This window comes from Emys orbicularis, chromosome 1, assembly GCF_028017835.1.
Source record: "Emys orbicularis isolate rEmyOrb1 chromosome 1, rEmyOrb1.hap1, whole genome shotgun sequence".
Classification (NCBI taxonomy): Eukaryota; Metazoa; Chordata; order Testudines; family Emydidae; genus Emys; species Emys orbicularis.
This window is the reverse complement of record NC_088683.1, coordinates 29435604-29455510: the sequence shown is the minus strand read 5'-3', so window position 1 is coordinate 29455510 and position 19907 is coordinate 29435604. Positions and strand designations below refer to the sequence as shown.

Genomic DNA, 19907 nt, shown 5'->3' with positions numbered 1-19907 from the left:
AACTGGGCTTCCGTGCCAGAGGAATTCCCTTCCAGTGACCACGGTGGGGCTGTTGACAGGGACCAGTGTCCGCAGCGAGATGATCGGTGCCGGTATCAAGGGGACTGCTGCTGGGGAAATTGGAGACACAATGGGGAGAACTTCCATAATTCAGACCTGCACATATAAGATTATCTGCAGGAGGGTGAGTGGCATCGGTAATACAGCGACCGGCATCTTGCTCTGGACAATCCACGTTGGTGACTGAGGAGCCCCACGGCGTCCAGGCTGCGGTTCTGGTGACCTGCAGCACGGAGGTGGAGAGCACTGCTTCGTCTCGGAGGATCGGCGGCACTCCACTGCCCCGAGGAGTCTTAGCGGCTGGCTTGCCCTCGTGGGGAGCCTTTGCCGGTTCCTGGGGCACATGCTGCGTTGGCGGCATAGGCTTATGTTCTCTCGGCACCAGGAGAGCCTGTGAAGGCGTCAGTGCTGCCAGGGTTTTGTTACCCAGGCCACTCCCGGGAGTCGGTGGTGGACATTTCACGGGACTAAGAGCCCCAGCTGGAGGGGTGTGAGCATGCGGCTCCAGAGTGGCTGGGCGGCCTGAAGCAGGTCCTTTGTTTGATGGCCCATGGTCCTTTTTGCTCAGTGCCAGGGATTTAGACTTCTTTTTGGGCAATTGGGAATGGTGCCAGGCGGAGCCTGGTGCTGAGAGTGCACTGCGCACTGAGGCCAACGTACTCAGCGAGTCCTGGTGGGGCTGCACGGAGGCCAGATGGACTCCATAAGGAGAGCCCGAAGTCGAACATCCCGCTCCTTCTGTGTGCGGGGCCGAAAGTTCTTACAAATTCGGCACTTGTCTCTAATGTGTGACTCCCCTAAGCACTTGAGGCAGCTGCTATGGGGAGTCACTTACAGGCATAGGCCTGTGGCAGTCCGCACAGGGCTTAAACCCGGGAGACTGGGGCATACCCCGCCTGGAGCGAAGTCCCCGCTGGGACCTTAACTGCTAACTATTAACTACATTTAACTACTTAACACTAACTACTATGAACACAACTATTTACATGGTCCTATGGCTCAAAGACAATAGACGGAAACTGCTATCCCTTGCAATGCAAAGGAAGGCGCTCCCACTAAGCACTACAGGCAGTAAGGAGGAATTAAGAGGGTGTAGTGTCGGCGGCACCTGATATACAGACGCATGAGTGCAGAACTTGAGGAGGTGCCACTGCCGACCCTACGGATACTGCTAAGGCAAAAATCTCCGATCACTGTGCATGTGGGCACGTGCACCCCTAGAACGGAATTGACATGAGCAAGCATTCGAAGAAGAATGTATTTTATCAGCTGTAAGCAAATTGTTGTAGAATTCCATTAATTATTTTAGTCCCTTAGATTACCAACAGTGACATGCCAAAAATCTACAATGACGTTCATGTCAGTGAAGTCAAGGAGTTAATAGCATGGTGTAGTATGTATCTTTATAGAAAGTTTTTTTTTGTTTTTTTTTGTTTTTCCTTAGTGTTCCTCTTTTTATAGATGTTCTTTTTTATAGACAGACATACCTTCTTTGTTTTAGGATACTTAGCAGGGCATTTATTAAGTGCTGGAGCTTCTGTTTCAGTAACTATTTCTGCAATAGTAGTTTCTGTTTCAGGCTCAGCTGCAAGTGCAGTGTTCTCAGCTTCATTCTGTTGTGAAGCAACTTCCACATCTGGAGAAGATGGCTGGATATCTGAACACGTGCTGACAGTTCTGTGTCGTCTACGCTGCTGTCCAATATGTGTTCTGCTCCGAGAGAAGCTTTTTCTTTGTTTAGCTCTATTAACTTTGGCAGGGGTTGGCTTGGTGGCAGTTTCCTCTTTTGCTGATTCCTGGTACAAGATATAGCAGCTAAAGTAGTTACATACATGACTAAAAATAAAACAAGATTGATTTCCCTCATTCTTAGAGGTTTAAAAGACTAACACAGTTTCTGGCTTTAAAATGGAAACATTTAATGCCAATACCCTCTCAAGACACAAACATGTGCATGGGGATTCCTGTATGTTTATATGAAATATCAGGCACTGTTGAACAGGAATCTGGAGTGGAAAAACAACTGGTCTAATTGACTTGGTAATTCCTCTGCTGAACTTTGATAGTTTCTAACTACATTGGTCTATAGTGAATCTATTTATCTCATAAATCTCTTTCAGGGCAAGGACCTTGTTCCCTTGTTTGTCTGCAATGCCCCAGCACACCCTTGGTGCTACATAAATAATGCTCTTAAATATGTTAACTGTGAATATTTTGGACTTTTCCTTGTCTCTGTTACAGTATCTGCATAGTAAAGAAAGGCAAAATGTTTAATACAGAGAATGCAGTACTATCCAGCAAGGAAAGTATTTCCCACTGGTGATTAATGCTTTTAATCATGGCTGTTACAAACAGCAGAGTTATAATTTACTGAATTTTTATTTTACATATACCTGACAAAGTTGTTATTACTTAAAATCTAAGCAATTACAATGGCATGCATAATATTTAATATATTTATAGTACTTTCTCTTTGAAGATCACCATGTGTATCAGACATAACAAACTAAGCCATACAAAACTCTTGGAGTTAGGATTAGAGTGCAGTCTGACTCCGTCTTGAACTCTAACTACTAGCCAATGCAGTCTCCATGTAACCCTTGTGTGTATATAAAACTCTCTTAATTTAACTGCTGTTCTTCAACTACGGTTATACTAATTTATATATTCTTGAAAGATTAAAAAATATACCATGTCATGTCAAAACTCTGTTCAAATTTTAGTAAAATTTGAAGTCAAATCCAAAAAAACAAAATATGGAATTAAGATTTCAAAAGTTTTAGACTAAAAATGTATTTTGAATTCCAAACTTAATTTTTAAGAAGGTAATATTTAATACTTGTTTTAAGTTACAGATAGCTACCTGAATAAACTCTGTGTCACTGATAATCTGTGCTTCCTTGCATTCTGATTTAACCTCCGTTTTAGCTGTGCTGATTCTTTCCAAAGCCTGTTCTCTTCTTTTTTCTCTTTTTTCTAGTCTGGCAAAAGCTTGCAGAATAGCTTCCATTTTCCGTTCTTCTCTTGTCTGAAGGATATAATAAGGATTTATCAGATATCAAACATCAGTTTCATATACAAAATGCACACGTTTTGATTTTTAAAAGGTGCTTAAAAAAACCCATACAATGATATACATAATGTGTTCATGTGCAGGTCAGATTCAGCCAAAGCTCAGAGACAATGACTGTTAGTATCATGAGAATTCTTACACGCATAAAGTAGGGTTTCCTGTTTTGGACTAGAACCAATAGCATACTAAAAATAAGCATTTACCAGTAATCAGTTACACTAGAAATGTAAAAAAATAGCCCTCTGGCTATTATTTGTATGTTGCTCCAAGTCAATTTCACAATGGGAATACTGCAAAACTGATGGCCAGAGGAAAATAAACATTACTTATCAGGAACAATACAAATAAATACATAGAGTTTTTCAACGTTACGTATGCCAAAGCAGTATTTTATTTTTATTTTTAATTTAAAACAATATATATGTCAAAATAGGTTCCCTTAGGTTAATATACCAACATTTCCATACAGAGAAACTAGATTTTCAGTATGAATGCATGAGTAATTCAGGTCCTGATCCTTGTGCATGGACAGACCTCTTGCACCCACAGAGAGCTCCATTTATGTAAATGCACAAGTTACAGGATCAGATGCTTCGATTAAAAGCTCTGAGTCAGGGACCTGTCTTTTCGTTTTCTGTGAAGGGCCATACATACCTATGGCAAGGTATTTTTATTACTACTAACATTAATCTTGCTCCAGTAAAGACTGGGCACAATAGAGAAATACATTTTATGTTAAAGAAAGGGAACACTTACAAATAACTATGCTGCTCCTAATAGTGAAACAAAGGGGCAAAATAAAGCTCCAGCTCTGCACCTGTTTTACTAAGACAGTAACTCCTCGCTTAACGTTGTAGTTATGCTCCTGAAAAAATGCTACTTTAAGCAAAACGATATTAAGCAATTCCAATTTCCCCATAAGAATTAATGTAAATGTGTGTGTGGCGGGGGGGGGGGGGGGGGGAGTTAGGATCCAGGGAAATTTTTTTTGCCAGACAAAAGACTATATATACACATACACATTATATGGAGATATACCTATCTCATAGAACTGGAAGGGACCTTGAAAGGTCATTGAGTCCAGTCCCCTGCCTTCACAGCAGGACCAAGTACTGTCCCTGACAGATTTTTGCCCCTCATCCCTAAATGGCCCGCTCAAGTATTGAACTCACAACGCTGGGTTTAGCAGGCCAATACTCAAACCACTGAGCTATCCCTCCCACAGTATAAGTTTTAAACAAACAATTTAATACTGTACACAGCAATTATGATTGTGAAGCTTGGTTGAGGTGGTGGAGTCAGAGGGTGGGATAGCTCAGTGGTTTGAGCATTGGCCTGCTAAACCCATGGTTATGAGTTCAATCCTTGAGGGGGCCACCTAGGGATCTGGGGGAAAATCAGTACTTGGTCCTGCTAGTGAAGGCAGGGGGCTGGACTCAATGACCTTTCAGGGTCCCTTCCAGTTCTATGGGATAGGTATATCTCCATATATTTTTTATTAATTATTATTATTATATTATTTGCAATTATGGTGATGAAGTTGTAGTTAGACTTAATTCTATTCTGATTGTGTGGGATTATTATGCAGCACTATCTGCAGCATAGTTAAAGTTGCTATACAGAGTTCAGCTTTAAACTTTTATTCTGTACAAATCTAATTGAAATGGCAAAACCAAAATAAATATAAACTTGGTTACTACTTGCATTTTTTCATGGTGGTTTGATGAATAATGAATTGACATAGAATACAGTTCAAAATTAACCCCTTTTGGTTGTCTATATTTCAGAACTTTTTAGCCATAATGGAAAATGTGTGCTAAGGCAAATCTGCTATATTTCATTTGATGACAAATCTGCCACTACATCAATCCTGACAAAAATTAAAAAAAAAAAAAAAAAGAATCCTTCACCATACACCACTGTATACTGCAACTTCAAGTTTGCACTCTAACACAAAACTTTAACAGTTGCCTCAGCAGCATTAAGGCAGAATAACTTCCCAAATGCATGGGATATGAGACAGTCATATGTGCTGATCTGTTGATATAAAGCATATGAGATCTTAGAAGTTTTGCATTAAAATGCAAGTTCAATAAAGTTGGGTTACATATTGCTTTTTTATATCAATTGGGGATGGAAATGAAAACCTAATGGAGTGTAGTAGTACCTTATCCATAGCTTTGCAGGCAATATGAAGGTGGAAAGAAATGCAAAAATCTTTTACCATCTTAAAATTTGTTTAAGATTATGGGAGGATGGAGCATATCCTGCTGTAACCTGAAACACCACTAAACATAGCGTTTTGGTTGCTATTTAAACAGAATTCAGTGTCAAATGGTGTTCACTTGCATAAAACTCACCATGCAAAGATTGAGCACCTGATGGTATAATGTATATTTTAGAAAAAGAATACACATTTCAAAATCTGAGACTGACAGAAATTTAATGTTTTTAAGAAGAAATGATAGATCAAATATGAATACTATATAATCACTTAGATTTTTTGGGCAAGGCAAAGATATGTAACATTAAACCATTCCTATTCGGTCATACCCTAAAGGAAGTGGTTTTGCAGCACAATAAATACTTGTTAACACAAAGTTACATTTAGGCAGTATAGAACATAATCCGTTAACTGGCCACCACAAGTCTTCTCCTCATTAATTTAGAGTTAGACTGACTTAATTGCCTTTTATCTCTTCCTTCTTTTAATCTGAAAGGATTTAAGAGAGATGATCTCATCCTCTCTTAATATATCTGGTATTCAATCTACAGAGCAAAATTACCTTTGTAGGATGTCACTTGTCTCATGACCCTAGCCAAAGGCAAGGTAAGATCATGGCACTCACTAGAAGTTTATGAAGGAAATTCTTTTTCTCCATAATAAAAATTTTCAATTGCACTAAAGATATTTACTTCTCCCCAGCTAAAACAGCAACAGTTTGAGACTAGACCTCATAACCCATATTTTATAATCCTCATTTTGGCAAACATGACTAGAAAAATCAAAAGGCTAACTACTAACAAATGTCATAATGCAACACTGAAAATTAACAGATTATATAATACTTTCAGATGCATATTCTAACTTTGCATTGCTATGTTAGCAAAAATCTGGTAGGATACTAATACTTCCAATTTTAGTAGGTATTTCAAGTTGTGGGAGGTGGATCAGTCATTTAAATTTGGCTTTCAGGGACTTAAAAAAAAAAGTCTGGCTGAGGGAAGTGATGAGGTACAAAGTCCCCATTTCTTCAAATTTACCCCTAACAGGTAATGGCAGAAGTTAGTGATAGAAAGAGACCAATCTGACCAACTTGTCCACTATGCCCATGCTAATGTAGAATTACTCTCCATAGTACATTTTCTAGTGTTTTGTCCAATGTAGGTAAATGCCTTAAAGCAATGGGCCACCATAATTTTCCCTCGAAGCCTACTGCTCATGTTTATAGATATCTTTAGGAAGCATTTCCTGATGTTCGGGATATTTTTCTTTTCATATTTGTACTCCTATGTGTTTTCATTAAAATATTTTGGACAGAGTTGTTTCACCACGTCACCCCACAGCATTTAACTAAGCTAGACTGAATTAATTCATGTGTTTCTCATAAGCAACTGTGTGTGTATTCTGTAATTTTGTGGCATCCACTCCTTGCTGCAGAATTATGTTCCAGTTTCTAAGCCTTCATTTAAAAAAAAAAAGTTTCTAGCTGCTTTGGTGGTGAAGATTACACTCTGATCATGTTTTCAAGGTTAACAGTTTTGTCTACAGACAGCCTGAAAGAGTTCAGAGGTATGAAGGGCCTCCAAAAACATTAGTGGGGTGCTGACTGACCCCTAACAAAGACAATTTTAAATGTCAGTGGTGTTAAAGACAGGGTCAACTTTCATCTGAATGTTTACCTATTACTGTCATACGTTAAAGCTAACGTTTCTTTAAATATTAGAGAAAATCTGGTATTGTTTACTTTGTACATTTATAATACTTGGCATACAGTCCATTTCATTGTGTTCCATTTACATGAGTCTTCTGCACAGCAACATAGCAGAGAAAAAGTATTATAAAAACAAAATGTAATTTTAAAACCACAAAGTTCACATGGAGAAAATGATGCAAAAAACCTAGTGAAGGGCCCATACACAAAGACACGTTAGCTAAATAAAAGGAGAGTAAGTCCACAAGCAGTAGAGAAGTTAAGGTGACAGAGGTGGGAGATAAACCCAAGTTCCTGATGTCAGTGGCAAGAGACAGACTGACTATAATTGCCAGGTGTAATACTAATTTTTAAACTACCTCATCTCCTGTCTCTACTTCTTACATTTTCAGACATGCTCCTTGGTGCTTTCTGCCATGCTTCCCCCCATGCTTGGGAGGAGCTCCCTGTAAAACATCTGCAAAGCTACCTCATTATCCTCCTCTTCCGTGATGCCTACAAAAAACTGGATAACAATTAGGCTGTGGCGTGCTGAGATCATTGCCTTTCATGAATGACCAATAATGTTTCACTGTTTCCTTGTACTCCCCAGCCATTTGTATTGCATTCATCTGTGGTCTCTACCTTATATTTAGACTAAGTTCTCTGGAGCAGAGATAGTCTTTGTTCTGTGTTTGTATCACACCTAGCACAATGGGGTCCTGGGTCCACGACTGGGGCCCACAGGTGCTACAGTAACACTGCTACTAATAATAATTAACAAAGGACCCTCTGACAGATATAAAAAGCAACAGAGAGTCCTGTGGCACCTTTAAGACTAACAGATGTATTGGAGCATAAGCTTTCGTGGGTGAATGCCCACTTCGTCGGATGCATCCGACGAAGTGGGCATTCACCCACGAAAGCTTATGCTCCAATACATCTGTTAGTCTTAAAGGTGCCACAGGACTCTCTGTTGCTTTTTACAGATCCAGACTAACACGGCTACCCCTCTGATATCTGACAGATATAGTTAAACTACATATTAAACTTTGAGGGCTGTCTCTCTCATGTTAGAAACTCAGGCCCATAGTGTCTGCATTAATGCACCGAGATACTCAGTTTTGAAGCAGACATACATTCAGGCTCAACGTAATTAAAGCTGAAACTATAATATAGTTTCTTAACAATTTGGCATTCAAAAGCTTATATTACACTTGAAAGGATCATAAACCCATCAGAATAGTTAAAGGAGATTATGCAGGCCAAGAGATAATGCATCCTGCCACACAATTCTATGACACTAAAAGTACTAAGGAGATGAGGAGTCCACTTCACATTGTTAGCTCCCAGCAGAGAGAATGTAAACATGGCACCTCTTTACACATTAAATCTGTTCCCTGTAGATGTTCAGGATAAAATCTGTTTAAATACCAAGATTGACTTATTAGCATTGAAGAGCAGACACAGCTTTGAGTGACAGCAGAAGTCTATTCTTGCTCATAAATCCACAGAACTTAAGAAGATTCTAACTGTAGGGACAAATTCTGATCTCAGTTATACTCATATGTAGGGCCCTACCAAATTAACAGTCCATTTTGGTCAATTTCATGATTATAGGATTTTTAAAAATAGTCAATTTCATGATTTCAGCTATTTAAATCTGAAATTTCATGGTGTTGTAATTGAAGGGGTCCTGACCCAAAAAGGAGCGGGGGGGGAGGATGGGGGAAAGATTTGCAAGGTTATTGTAGGAGGGTTGTGGTACTGCTACCCTTACTTCTGCACTGCTGCTGGCGGTGGTGCTGCCTTCAGAGCTGGGCAACTGGAGAGCGGCAGCTGCTGGCCAGGAGCCCAGCTCTGAAGGCAGAACCGCTGCCATCAGCGGCGCAGAAGTAACGATGGCATGGTATGGTATTGCCACTCTTACTTCTGTGCTGCTGCTGGCGGGGCGCTGTCTTCAGAGCTGGGCACCTGGCCAATAGCTCCATTGAAGGCAATGCAGAAGTAAAGGTGGCAATACTGCAGCCCCCCTAAAATAACTTTGTGACCCCCATGCAACTCCTTTTTGGGTCAGGACCCCCAATTTAAGAAACGCTGGTCTTCCCCATGAAATCTGTATAGTATAGGGTAAAAGCACACAAAAGACCAGATTTCACAGGGTGAGACGAGATTTCACAGTCCGTGACACGTTTTTCATGGCCGTGAATTTGGTAGGGCCCTACTCATATAGCCTTATAAAAAACCTGAGTTGCACAGGTGTACCTGATGGCAGAATTCAAATCCAAAGATCTTTACTACATACAATATTACTTGAGTAGATGAGCCAGAAAAACAGTCTTCCTTTTAGATCTTTGGAAAAATTTACTGTGCTGGCAGCTAAAAATAATTGTTTAGTCCTTGCAGACCAAGCAAATTTAATTCAGAAAGTAATGAAACAAAACAAACAGAGCCTCACAATGCTGTTTTTACAGTCACTTCAGGATAGAACGGTAATCAACTTATTACTTCAAAATGAAGGGTGAATAAAGACCAGAAAATTTGTGCACAGAATTCCCCCAGGAGTACGCTGTGGTTTCTTTACTACATGGTCTTAGCTCATGGAATCTTTCAGCCTGATATTCCATCTGGATGCTCTATTTCAGCTGTGTCTGTTCTTCTCATTGTTCCATCAGCATGGAAGAACAACACAGGCATAGGTCTTATTGGGTGAAGAACAGCTGCCACTGAAGCATCATCTCTGCATCTTGCTAAGGACAGGGCTCTGTGGAAAACAATTTCAGGACTGATGGATGCTGTGATTGTCCCTCCCGTTCCAGTCTTAAATTTGGTCTTCTTGGCTATGTCAGCAATGTTCTGATGCCAGATTTCTTGACTGGGCTGATGAAGCTATGCATCCCATCAGAATCAAGTGTACCTCTCACAAATGTCCCCATTTGTTTTTCACCAACATCTGCTATTTTCAGTAGACTCTTGTACATCTGATGTTACATGCACTCAAGTAGGTAGCTGGAAAAAAAATCCACTGGATGGGATTTGCACCCAAATAGGTTTGTCGTACTTTTCATGACATGGCTGGTAAGAGCTGTATCATGGTCTCCATCCATCTTCAGTACAGAGGCAAGATCTTGTTTGTGGACTTTGTCTCCACTACTTCTTGGTAGGCTACTTCTTTCTTTCATAGCTTTTGCATATTCATAATACGAAGCTATATATTGTCATCTAGCACTATTACTGACTTGTGGGTTGTAGCCCACGAAAGCTTATGCTCTAATAAATTTGTTAGTCTCTAAGGTGCCACAAGTACTCCTGTTATTTTTGCGGATACAGACTAACACGGCTGCTACTCTGAAACTTGTGCGTAAGTGTCACTGAATTAAAAAACTAGTTTCTAGAATATTTCAAAGGCTAGTACTGCATGCATAGGCAATTACAAATTAAAACCTTCTACCAGTCAGACGAGGTGCTACATTGTATGTACAAATGCTTACAAGTGGAGAAGCATTACATTAGGATTTCACGTAAATTTATATCTACTCACTATGCAGTACAAAGTATGAGCACATAATCTACTACTACTGGTGCACAATCTTAGCGTGAAACTGATCTGGTCAGCAAACTTCAATAGAAAATATAGAAAACTATTATAATCAATTGTAAAATACTCTGAAAATTGAGAATAAGATGTGAAAACATTTTATGTTAATATACTGCAAAAAATTGATATTCGCCATTTTTGCCACAGGCTAAACAGCTTCATCGTTTCTGAAAAAAATACTTACCCGTGCAAAACCAATACAAATATTTTAATTAGGGCTGTTGATTAATCACAGTTAACTCAAAAAAATTAATCGCGATTAAAAAAATTGTGATTAATTACACTGTTAAGGAATAGAATACCAATTGAAATTTATTAAATATTTTGTATGTTTTTCTACATTTTCAAATATATTGATTTCTACTGCAACTCAGAATACAAAGTGTACAGTGCTCACTTTATATTTTTGATTACAAAAAAGAAAAGAAATAGTATTTTTAATTAGACAAGTACTGTAGTGCAATCTTATCGTGAAAGTGTAACTTACAAATGTAGAAATTTTGTGTTACATAACTGCACTAAAAAAGAAACAATATAAAACTTTAGGGCCTACAAGTCCACTCAGTCCTACTTCCTGTTCAGCCAATCGCTAAGACAAACAAGTTTGTTTACATTTATGGGAGATAATGCTGCCTGCTTCTTATTTACAATGTCACCTGAAAGGGAGAACAGGCGTCCGCATGGCACTTTTGTAGCCAGCGTTGCAAGGTATTTACGTGCCAGATATGCTAAAGACTCGTATGCCCTTCATGCTTTGGCCACCATTCCAGAGGACATGCTTCCATGCTGATGATGCCCGTAAAAAAAAAAAAAAGTGTTAATTAAATGTGTGACTGAACTCTTTGGGGGAGAACTGTATGTCTCCTTTTCTGTTTTAGCTGCATTCTGCCATATATTTCATGTTATAGCAGTCTCAGATGATGACCCAGCACATGTTCATTTTAAGAACACTTTCACAGCAGATTTGACGAAACGCAAAGAAGGTACCAATGTGAGATTTCTAAAAATAGCTACAGCACTTGACCCAAGGTTTAAAAATCTGAAGTGCCATCCAAAATCTGAGAGGGACAAGGTGTAGAGCATGCTTTCAGAAGTCTTAAAAGAGTAACACTCTGATGCAGAAACTACAGAACCTGAACCACCAAAAAAGAAAATCAACCTTCTGCTGGTGGCATCCAACTCAGATGATGAAAATGAACATGCATCAGTCCGCTCTGCTTTGGATCGTTATTGATCAGAACCCATCATCAGCATGCACGCATGTCCTCTGTAATGGCAGTTGACACATGAAGGGACATATGAATCTTTAGCGTATCCGTCCATAAATATCTTGCAACGCTGTCTACAACAGTGCCATGCGAACGCCTGTTCTCACTTTTAGATTGCATTGTAAACAAGAAGCAGGCAACATTATCTCCTGCAAATTGTAACCAAACTTGTTTGTCTGAACGATTGGCTGAAGTAGGACTGAGTGGACTTGTAGGCTCTAAAATTTTACATTGTTTTGTTTTTGAATGCAGTTTTTTTTTGTACACAATTCTACATTTGTAAGTCCAACTTTCATGATAAAGATATAAAGAGATTGCACTACAGTACTTGTATTAGGTAAATTGAAAAATACTATTTCTTTTATTTTTTACAGTGCAAATATTTATAATAAATATAAAGTGAACACTGTACACTTTGTATTCTGTGTTGTAATTGAAATCAATATATTTGAAAATGTAGAAAACATTCAAAAATATTTCAATAAATGGTATTCTATTATAGTTTAACAACACGATTAATCTCGCGGTTAATTTTTTTTTTACTGCTTGACAGCCCTAATTTTAATACATTGTTGTTTGGTAGCTTTGACCAATAAACACCATATTAAGGTGCTGAAATTAACTTGAACAGTAAAACTGTAGGCATAGTCATGTTAGAGTATTTCTGGAACTGTGCAACAACAACAAAACAAAAAAAACCAGTTACCTGCCTTTCATAACTGTTGTTCTTCGAGATGTGCTGCTCATGTACATTCCAAGTCGATTGTGCACGCAGAGCGCACACCTTCAGAAGGTTTTTCCCTAGTGGTACCCGTCAGGTCGGCTATGGAGCCTCCTGGAGTGGCACCTTCATGGCCGTGTAAATAGGTTCCTGCCGACCTGCTGCCTCTTCAGTTCCTTCTTGCCGGATACTCCAACAGAGGGGAGACGGGTGGGTCTTGGAATGGACATGAGCAACACATCTCAAAGAACAACAGTTACGAAAGCTAGGTAACAGTTTTTTCTTCTTCGAGTGATTGCTCATGTCAATTCCAAGTAGGTGACTCCCAAGGAGTCCCCCGGAGGAGGAGGGGTCGGAGTTCACCGAATTGCAGACTGAAGCACTGCTCTACCATATGCGAAATCATCTCTAGCCTGCTGTGTGATGGCGTAGTGCGATGTAAAGGTATGAATAGATGACCACGTCGCCGCCCTGCAGATGTCGTGAATGGGGACCTGGCTCCAGGAACGCTGCAGAGGGATAGCTCAGTGGTTTGAGCATTGGCATGCTAAACCCAGGGTTGTGAGTTCAATCCTTGAGGACGCCATTTAGGGATTTGGGGATTTAGTTAGGGATTGGTACTTCTTTGAGCATGGGGTTGGACTAGATGACCTCCTGAGGTCCCTTCCAACCCTGATATTCTATGAAAGCTTGCACTCTCGTGGACTACACCGTCAATGCTGGGGCTGGTATCTTTGCCAGGTCGTAGCACATCCTGATAAAGGCCGTGATCCAAGAAGAAAATTGTTGGGATGAGACTGGCAGTCCTTTTGTTCTCTAAGCAATGGCGATGAAGAGTGGCATTGACTTCCTAAACAGCTTTGTCGGCTCCATGTAAAAAGCCAGCGCCTAACATCTAAGTAATGGAGCCTGTGTTCCCTGTCATTAGCATGTGGCTTCGGGAAGAACACTGGTAAAAAGATGTCCTGATTTGCGTGAAATTGTGAAAAAACCTTAGGGAGAAAAGCTGGGAGCGGCCGCAATTGTACCTTGCCCTTATAAAACACTGTATAAGGGGGCTCAGACGTTAAAGCTTTGAGCTCAGACACTCTTCTGGCTAAGGTTATAGCCACGAAAAATGCCACTTTCCAAGAGAGGTAAAGCAGGGCACCATGAGCCTTGAGAGGACCGATTGCTGCACCTGGGGATATAGTCTGTCTAGCCCTTTAAGGAAGCATCCAACCATGGGGTTTGCAAATACCAACCGCCCCACTGGGCCTGGGTGGAAAGTGAAAATAGCTGTCAGGTGCACCTTGATTGACGAGACTGCCAGCCCTTGCCACTTTAAATAGAGTAAATAGTCCAGTATAAAGGGGACTGAGGACTGCAATGAAGGGGTGCCCTTCTGTGCGGACCAAATAGAGAATCTTTTCCTCTTGGCTAGATAAGTGGCACGAGTGGAGGACTTTCTACTGCCAAGGAGAACCTCCCTAACCAAATCAGAGCACTGGAGCTTTAATGGATTTAGCCATGAATTTTCCACGCAGTGAGGTGGAGACTCAGGGTTGGGGTGCTGAAGGCAGTGGTCCTGCGTGATGAGGTCTGGAATCATGGGCAAAGTCATCAACGTGTCCACCAACAGGTTCAACAGCGTGGAGAACCAGTGTTGGCGGGGCCATGCCGGCGCTATGAGAATCAGCGAAGCCTTGTCCCACTGGACCTTGAGGAGGACCTTGTGGATGAGAGGGAACATACAGCAGGGGTCACGTCCACAAGAGGAGAAAGGCGTCCGTGATCAAACCAGGGCTGTGATTCAGGAAGAAGAACTGCTGACACTTCCTGTTGCCTCATGTTGCAAACAGGTCTACCTGGGGAGATCCCCACCTCAGGAAGATATTGCTGACAATGTCTGGTCGGAGAGACCATCCATGGCGTTGGAAAGATCTACTGAGGCGATCAACCTGACCTGTTCGTTTTGTGCACGTGGCAAATACGACGCCACCAACTGTATCGAGTGGGTGATGCAAAAGTCCCACAACCTGCAGCTTCCTGGCATAGGGGAGAGGAGCAAGTACCACCCTGTTTGTTTATGTAACATCGCTGTGGTGTTGTCTGTCAACACCGATACACATTTGCCCTGAAGATGGGGCATGAAATGTCTGACAAGCTCCCTGACATTGATGTGTAGTGATAATTCCGCTTGGGACCGTAGGCCTTGAGTTCTGAGGTTGCCCAGGTGCGCTCCCCACCCCAGCGCTAATACATCCGTGACTAGCGACAGCTGAGGTTTGGAAAAAGGTACTCCCGTAAAGACTGTGGATTGAACCACCACTGGAGGGACTCAAGAGCCCGAGGAGAAAGAATGTCCAGATGGTCCCGGTTTGGTCTGTACGTTTGGGCCAGCCACGCCTGGAGGGGATAGAAGCGCAGCCTTGCATGCTGCATCACATAAGTGCACGCTGCCATATGCCAGAGTAATTTTAGGCAGTTTCTGGCTATTGTGGTGGGGAAACGGTGGAGACCTTGTATGATGGCGCTCATGGCTAGAAAATGAGACTCTGGCAGGAACGCCCTGGCCTGGGTGGAATCCAGGAGGGCCCCGAAGATTTTTATTCTTTGAGTGGGAGCCAGCGTCAACTTCGCCACGTTGAGGATGAGACCAAGATTGAGGAATGTCGTATGTACCATGTTCACGTGTTCCTCCACCTGGGCTCAGAACCGGCCCTTGATGAGCCAATCGTCTAGGTCAGGAAGACTTGCACCGGACGCTTTCAAAAGAAGGCCACCATGACCACCATGCACTTGGTGAACACCTGAGGTGCCGCCGATAGGCCGAAGGGGAGGACTGTGAACTGACAATGTGTGCCACTAACCACAAATTGCAGAAACAGTCTGTGGGAAGGGATTATGGAGACATGGAAGGATGCCTCCTTCAAATCGAGGGTGGCATACCAGTCCCCCGGATCCAGAGAGGGAATGATGGAGGCCAGGGAGACCATGCGGAACATCAGTTTCTTCATGAATTTGTAGAGGTTTTGCAAGTCTAAAATGGACCTGAGCCTACCTTTGGCCTGGGGATTAAGAAGTAACGGGAGTAGAATGCTCTGCCCCTGAACTCCAGAGGAACCTCCTCTACCGCCCCCAGCTGTAGGAGCATTTGCACCTGCTGTACTAGAAGTTGCTCGTGAGAAGTGTCCCTGAAGAGGGACGGCGAGGGTGGGTGGGAGGGCAGGAGAGAACAGAATTGGAGAGAATATCCCAATTCTACTATGCTCAGGACCCACCGGTCTGTGGTTATTTGAGCCCAGGCATGGTAGAAATGGGATAGACAGTTCACAAGAGGGGAAGGATCCAGGCACTGAACTGGTGCTCTGTCCTCGGGCTCACTTTCAAAAGTTTGGCTTTGAGCCAGAGGGCTGCTTAGCCAAGCCCTTCCCTTGTCAAGAGGAGGACTGAGATGAGCACCTCCTATTACTTCTGCACTTCTTACTGTAGTCCTGTCTGGAAGGGGCAGGGTAGAATCGTTGGGCGGCCTTGGGCTTAAATGCCTTTCTTTGTGGAGCTGGTGTGTGCAGCCCCAAAGACTTGAGGGTCACCCACGAGTCCTTAAGGCTATGCAGCCTTGAATCTGTCTGTTCTGCAAAGAGGCCAGAGCAGTCGAAGGGCAGGTCCTGAATTCTGTTCTGGACCTCATGCAGAAGCCCTGAGACCTGTAGCCAAGAGCTGCGTCTCATAGTTATGGCCGTGCCCATAGTGCAGGGGGCCAAGTCAGCTGAGTCCAGGGCAGCCTGAAGAGAGGTCCTGGAGACCACCTTTCCCTCTTCCAGAACCACTCCAAACTCCGAGTGGGAGTCAGAGCAATTTCTGGAATTTGGCCAGAGAACTCCAGGAATTAAAAGCATAGCGGTCCCAGGACTGCTTGCTGATTCGCTATGCGAAGCTGGAGCCCCCCAGTGGAGGAGACTTTCCGACCGAAGAGGTCCAGCTTCTTAGCATCCTTGGATTTGGGGGCAGGCCCCGGTTGCCCCTGGCTAGGGTGACCAGACAGCAAGTATGAAAAATCAGGACGGGGGTGGGGGGTAATAGGAGCCTATACAAGAAAAAGACCCAAAAAATCGGGACTGTCCCTATAAAATCAGGACATCTGGTCACCCTACCCCTGGCGCTCTTTATGGTTCGCCGCCTCCATCACCAGGGTCCCGGGTTGGGGGTGGGTGAAGAGGTGCTCGCACCCCTTGGAAGGCACAAAATATTTGCGCTTTGCACCCTTGGCTGTCAGCGGAATAGAGGCGAGCATGTGTCACAGTGCCTTGGTGGCATTCTGTATGGTTTTGATGAGGGGCAGAGCCAACCTCGAGGCCCGTCGGGGGCCAGAATATCCACATCCTCAGAAACCTCCTCTGCCTGCAAGTTCAGGTTCTGGGCCACCCTCCTGAGCAGAATTTGATGAGTCCTGGTGTCCACAGCAGGCAGAGTGGTGGAGGTCCCTGCTACTGCCTCATTTGGGGAGGATGACGCCCTTGGAGGCACGGGGTCCTCATGCCCCTCTGGCTCGCGGGGATCTCCTTGCACAGCTTGTGAGGTGCAGGAAATGGCAGTAGCATCCGGTGCTGCAGCTGCTTCAGTGCCAGTGCCTGTGCCAGTTCTGACGTCCTCGTCAGTCTGGGCTTGTGCATCCCTACCCCAGGAATGGTGCCGTCTCCACTTGGAAGCACACGAGTTCGCCTCCAACTCCAAGAAGAAGTCTGAATCTGATGAGGGCGGTGCAGATCGAGACGGTGCCAGGGACTTGTGCCGTGGCAAAGGCAATTGGTGCTGCATCACAGTGGGCTTGCCCCTATGCCGGATAGGCATTGGTGCTGATGATGTTGCGGTGCCAGAGCCTGAGCTGGTGGGGCAGGGAACTACACCGTCATGGCAATCAACTCCTTGGCCACCTCGAATGTGTCCGGCGTGGAGGGAGCATCCAAATTTTCCCGCACCAGGGGGTTCACTGTGGCAGGCCTCAACAGACCTCCCCGAGAAGCCGGAGTCGGTGGCACATGTCCAGGCAGACCCCAGGCTGGGTGTCCCAATGCAGGATGCAGCCCTGAGACCGAGGCACGTGTCAGTCCCCGGGATAGGAACAAAGGGGGGGGGGAGAGAGAGAGAGAGAGAGATAGTACCCCCAACTAAAACTTAACTAACTGAAAGCTTTAGTTAGTGATAAAGTTATAAACTATTTACAGGGAGAAAAGGAGAGTCCACTAGGGAATTGCTTGCTAATGCAAGAGAGGAGCTGCTGCAACGACCATCACTGGTGGTCAGAAGGAACCGAAGAGGCGGTGGGTCGGCAGGGATCTAAATACACGGCCATGAAAGCGCCACTCCAGGGGGCTCCACAGCCAACCCGATGGGTACCCAGGGAAAAACCTTCCGACGATCGTGTATGCAGTGCGCACATCTCCTTGCAATCACTTGAAGAAGAATGACACATTCTCATTTGTAGTACCACTGTTTCACCTCTCCTACAGGTTTATAGCACCAATAGACAGATCCACATCATACCTCATCTAAATGCACATAAAATAAGCTTTCAAATGATATACTATATAGGGGTGTGTAGGGTGGGCACATTAAACTCCAAAAATATGCCCCTTTATGGAGAACTGCGGCACTCTTAACACCATGCCACCATCGGCTATTCAACTTTGGCTCAGGGGAGATGTGACGTGTGGAATCCTGCCTTTAGGGTTTTATATTCCCAGTGGTGTGAAATTATGATTGCAAATTCATACAAATATCCTGAGTGACAAACCTGCCAATTCGTGCCGCTATTATCTCTCCAATGTGCCTGCCAGGCCCTACCTCCTCTCAAGGCTGAGTGGTTTTATGACACAAACATTAAAAACATGAAATGAAGACTAAACATGTGATTGTGTACCTAAATTGCACAATAAACTATATATCTATGTATTTGTTTCTATACACACACGCTAAGACTCTTATAGCAATCCAAAGGTACTAGATATACCATATATGCAATGCAACTGGGTCAATATTGCAATAGGAACTATTTTAATTGCTGTTTTCAACTTTAACAATGCATTAACATTTTAACTGTATATTAATACTCAAAGAAACAAGAATTTTGAATATGTGCCTTTCTATTTTATTATCAGTACTAGTTTTCATATCAATCCCAGCTTTATTTTGTTTTTGCTTTTATTTTACTGTAACAAATTTGCACCAAAATGTCTGTGTTGTTTCTAAATGGTGAGGTTGGCAATATCCCCTTTACAACCCATTGTTTATTGTTGAGGTCTGCAGTATTAAATTTGAGTTAGGCTGTCAGTTCCTTGGAGCAGGGACCTGCCCGTTACATTCGTCTGTCAAACACAAACCCTAGACCTCTGCTGCTGTACAACTAATAAATATCACCACAGGTACACTTCACTATAATGTGTAATTGGAAGGCTTAAGTTATGGCAATTCTATTATCTCAAATTAAATGTTTGATTATTAATCTTAAAGCAAAGACGACCTAGTTCTGTAAACAAATCTGTGTCCTTAGCATTTGAAATCGTATTCAAATTCAACCAATGTAATTCCATTTCTTAAAGGGTCAAATTTTCATAATGTCCCCAACCACTTAAACAGTAGGTACATATTTTTAGTAGCACATTGTCTTATGACTAAGATTGTTCCTGAACAATAAATAAGCCTTTATGCATACCATCTGTATTTATGAACAAATCTGGTAGACAACTAACCATATGTTTGAGTGAACATTTATCTCCCACCCACCAAATTTTCGCAGGCACAAGAATTGGGCCTATGTACAACACATTTTCAATACAAAAATCAAATGCTTCAGTCTCTATCTAGCAAATTCATTTTAGATACACATCAGTGCTTTTGTGCAGGCAAAAACTTAGATAATGGTCACTCAAGCTTGTCTGTAAAGGACAGCAGCCGAAGTTGAGACGGTTACTTTTGCCTTTAAAATAAGATTTATGTAGACCAAGGATAAATAAGGAACTTTTCATACTAGTATTTAAATAGATTAAGTATTTCCCTGGCTGAGATTTTCAAAAGTCAGTAGTGACTTTAGGCATCTAAATTTTTGAGTGTCCAACAGACAGCATGTCTAAAAAAGGCCTACCTTTCAGAAATTGTTGAGCAACCAGCCTCTGAAAATTAGGCCTCTTTAAAAGGTGTCTGAAGTTTGGCACCCAAAATCACTAGTCAGTTATGAAAATCTTGGCCCCTGATTGAATCTTACAAATAACCAACCACTGTGGTGCACAATAAT

General features: G+C 42.6%; 1 protein-coding gene across 1 annotated transcript in view; it reads right to left on the bottom strand.

Moving 5' to 3' along the window:
• KMT2E (lysine methyltransferase 2E (inactive)) overlaps positions 1-19907 on the bottom strand; it is a 121506-nt gene that overhangs the window by 34602 nt on the left and 66997 nt on the right. The window contains exons 17-18 of the mRNA XM_065421947.1: positions 2924-3088; positions 1548-1856 (exon numbers count right to left, since the gene is read on the bottom strand). Coding sequence (XP_065278019.1) covers positions 1548-1856; positions 2924-3088 — 474 coding nt within the window. The remainder of the gene's footprint in view (positions 1-1547; positions 1857-2923; positions 3089-19907) is intronic.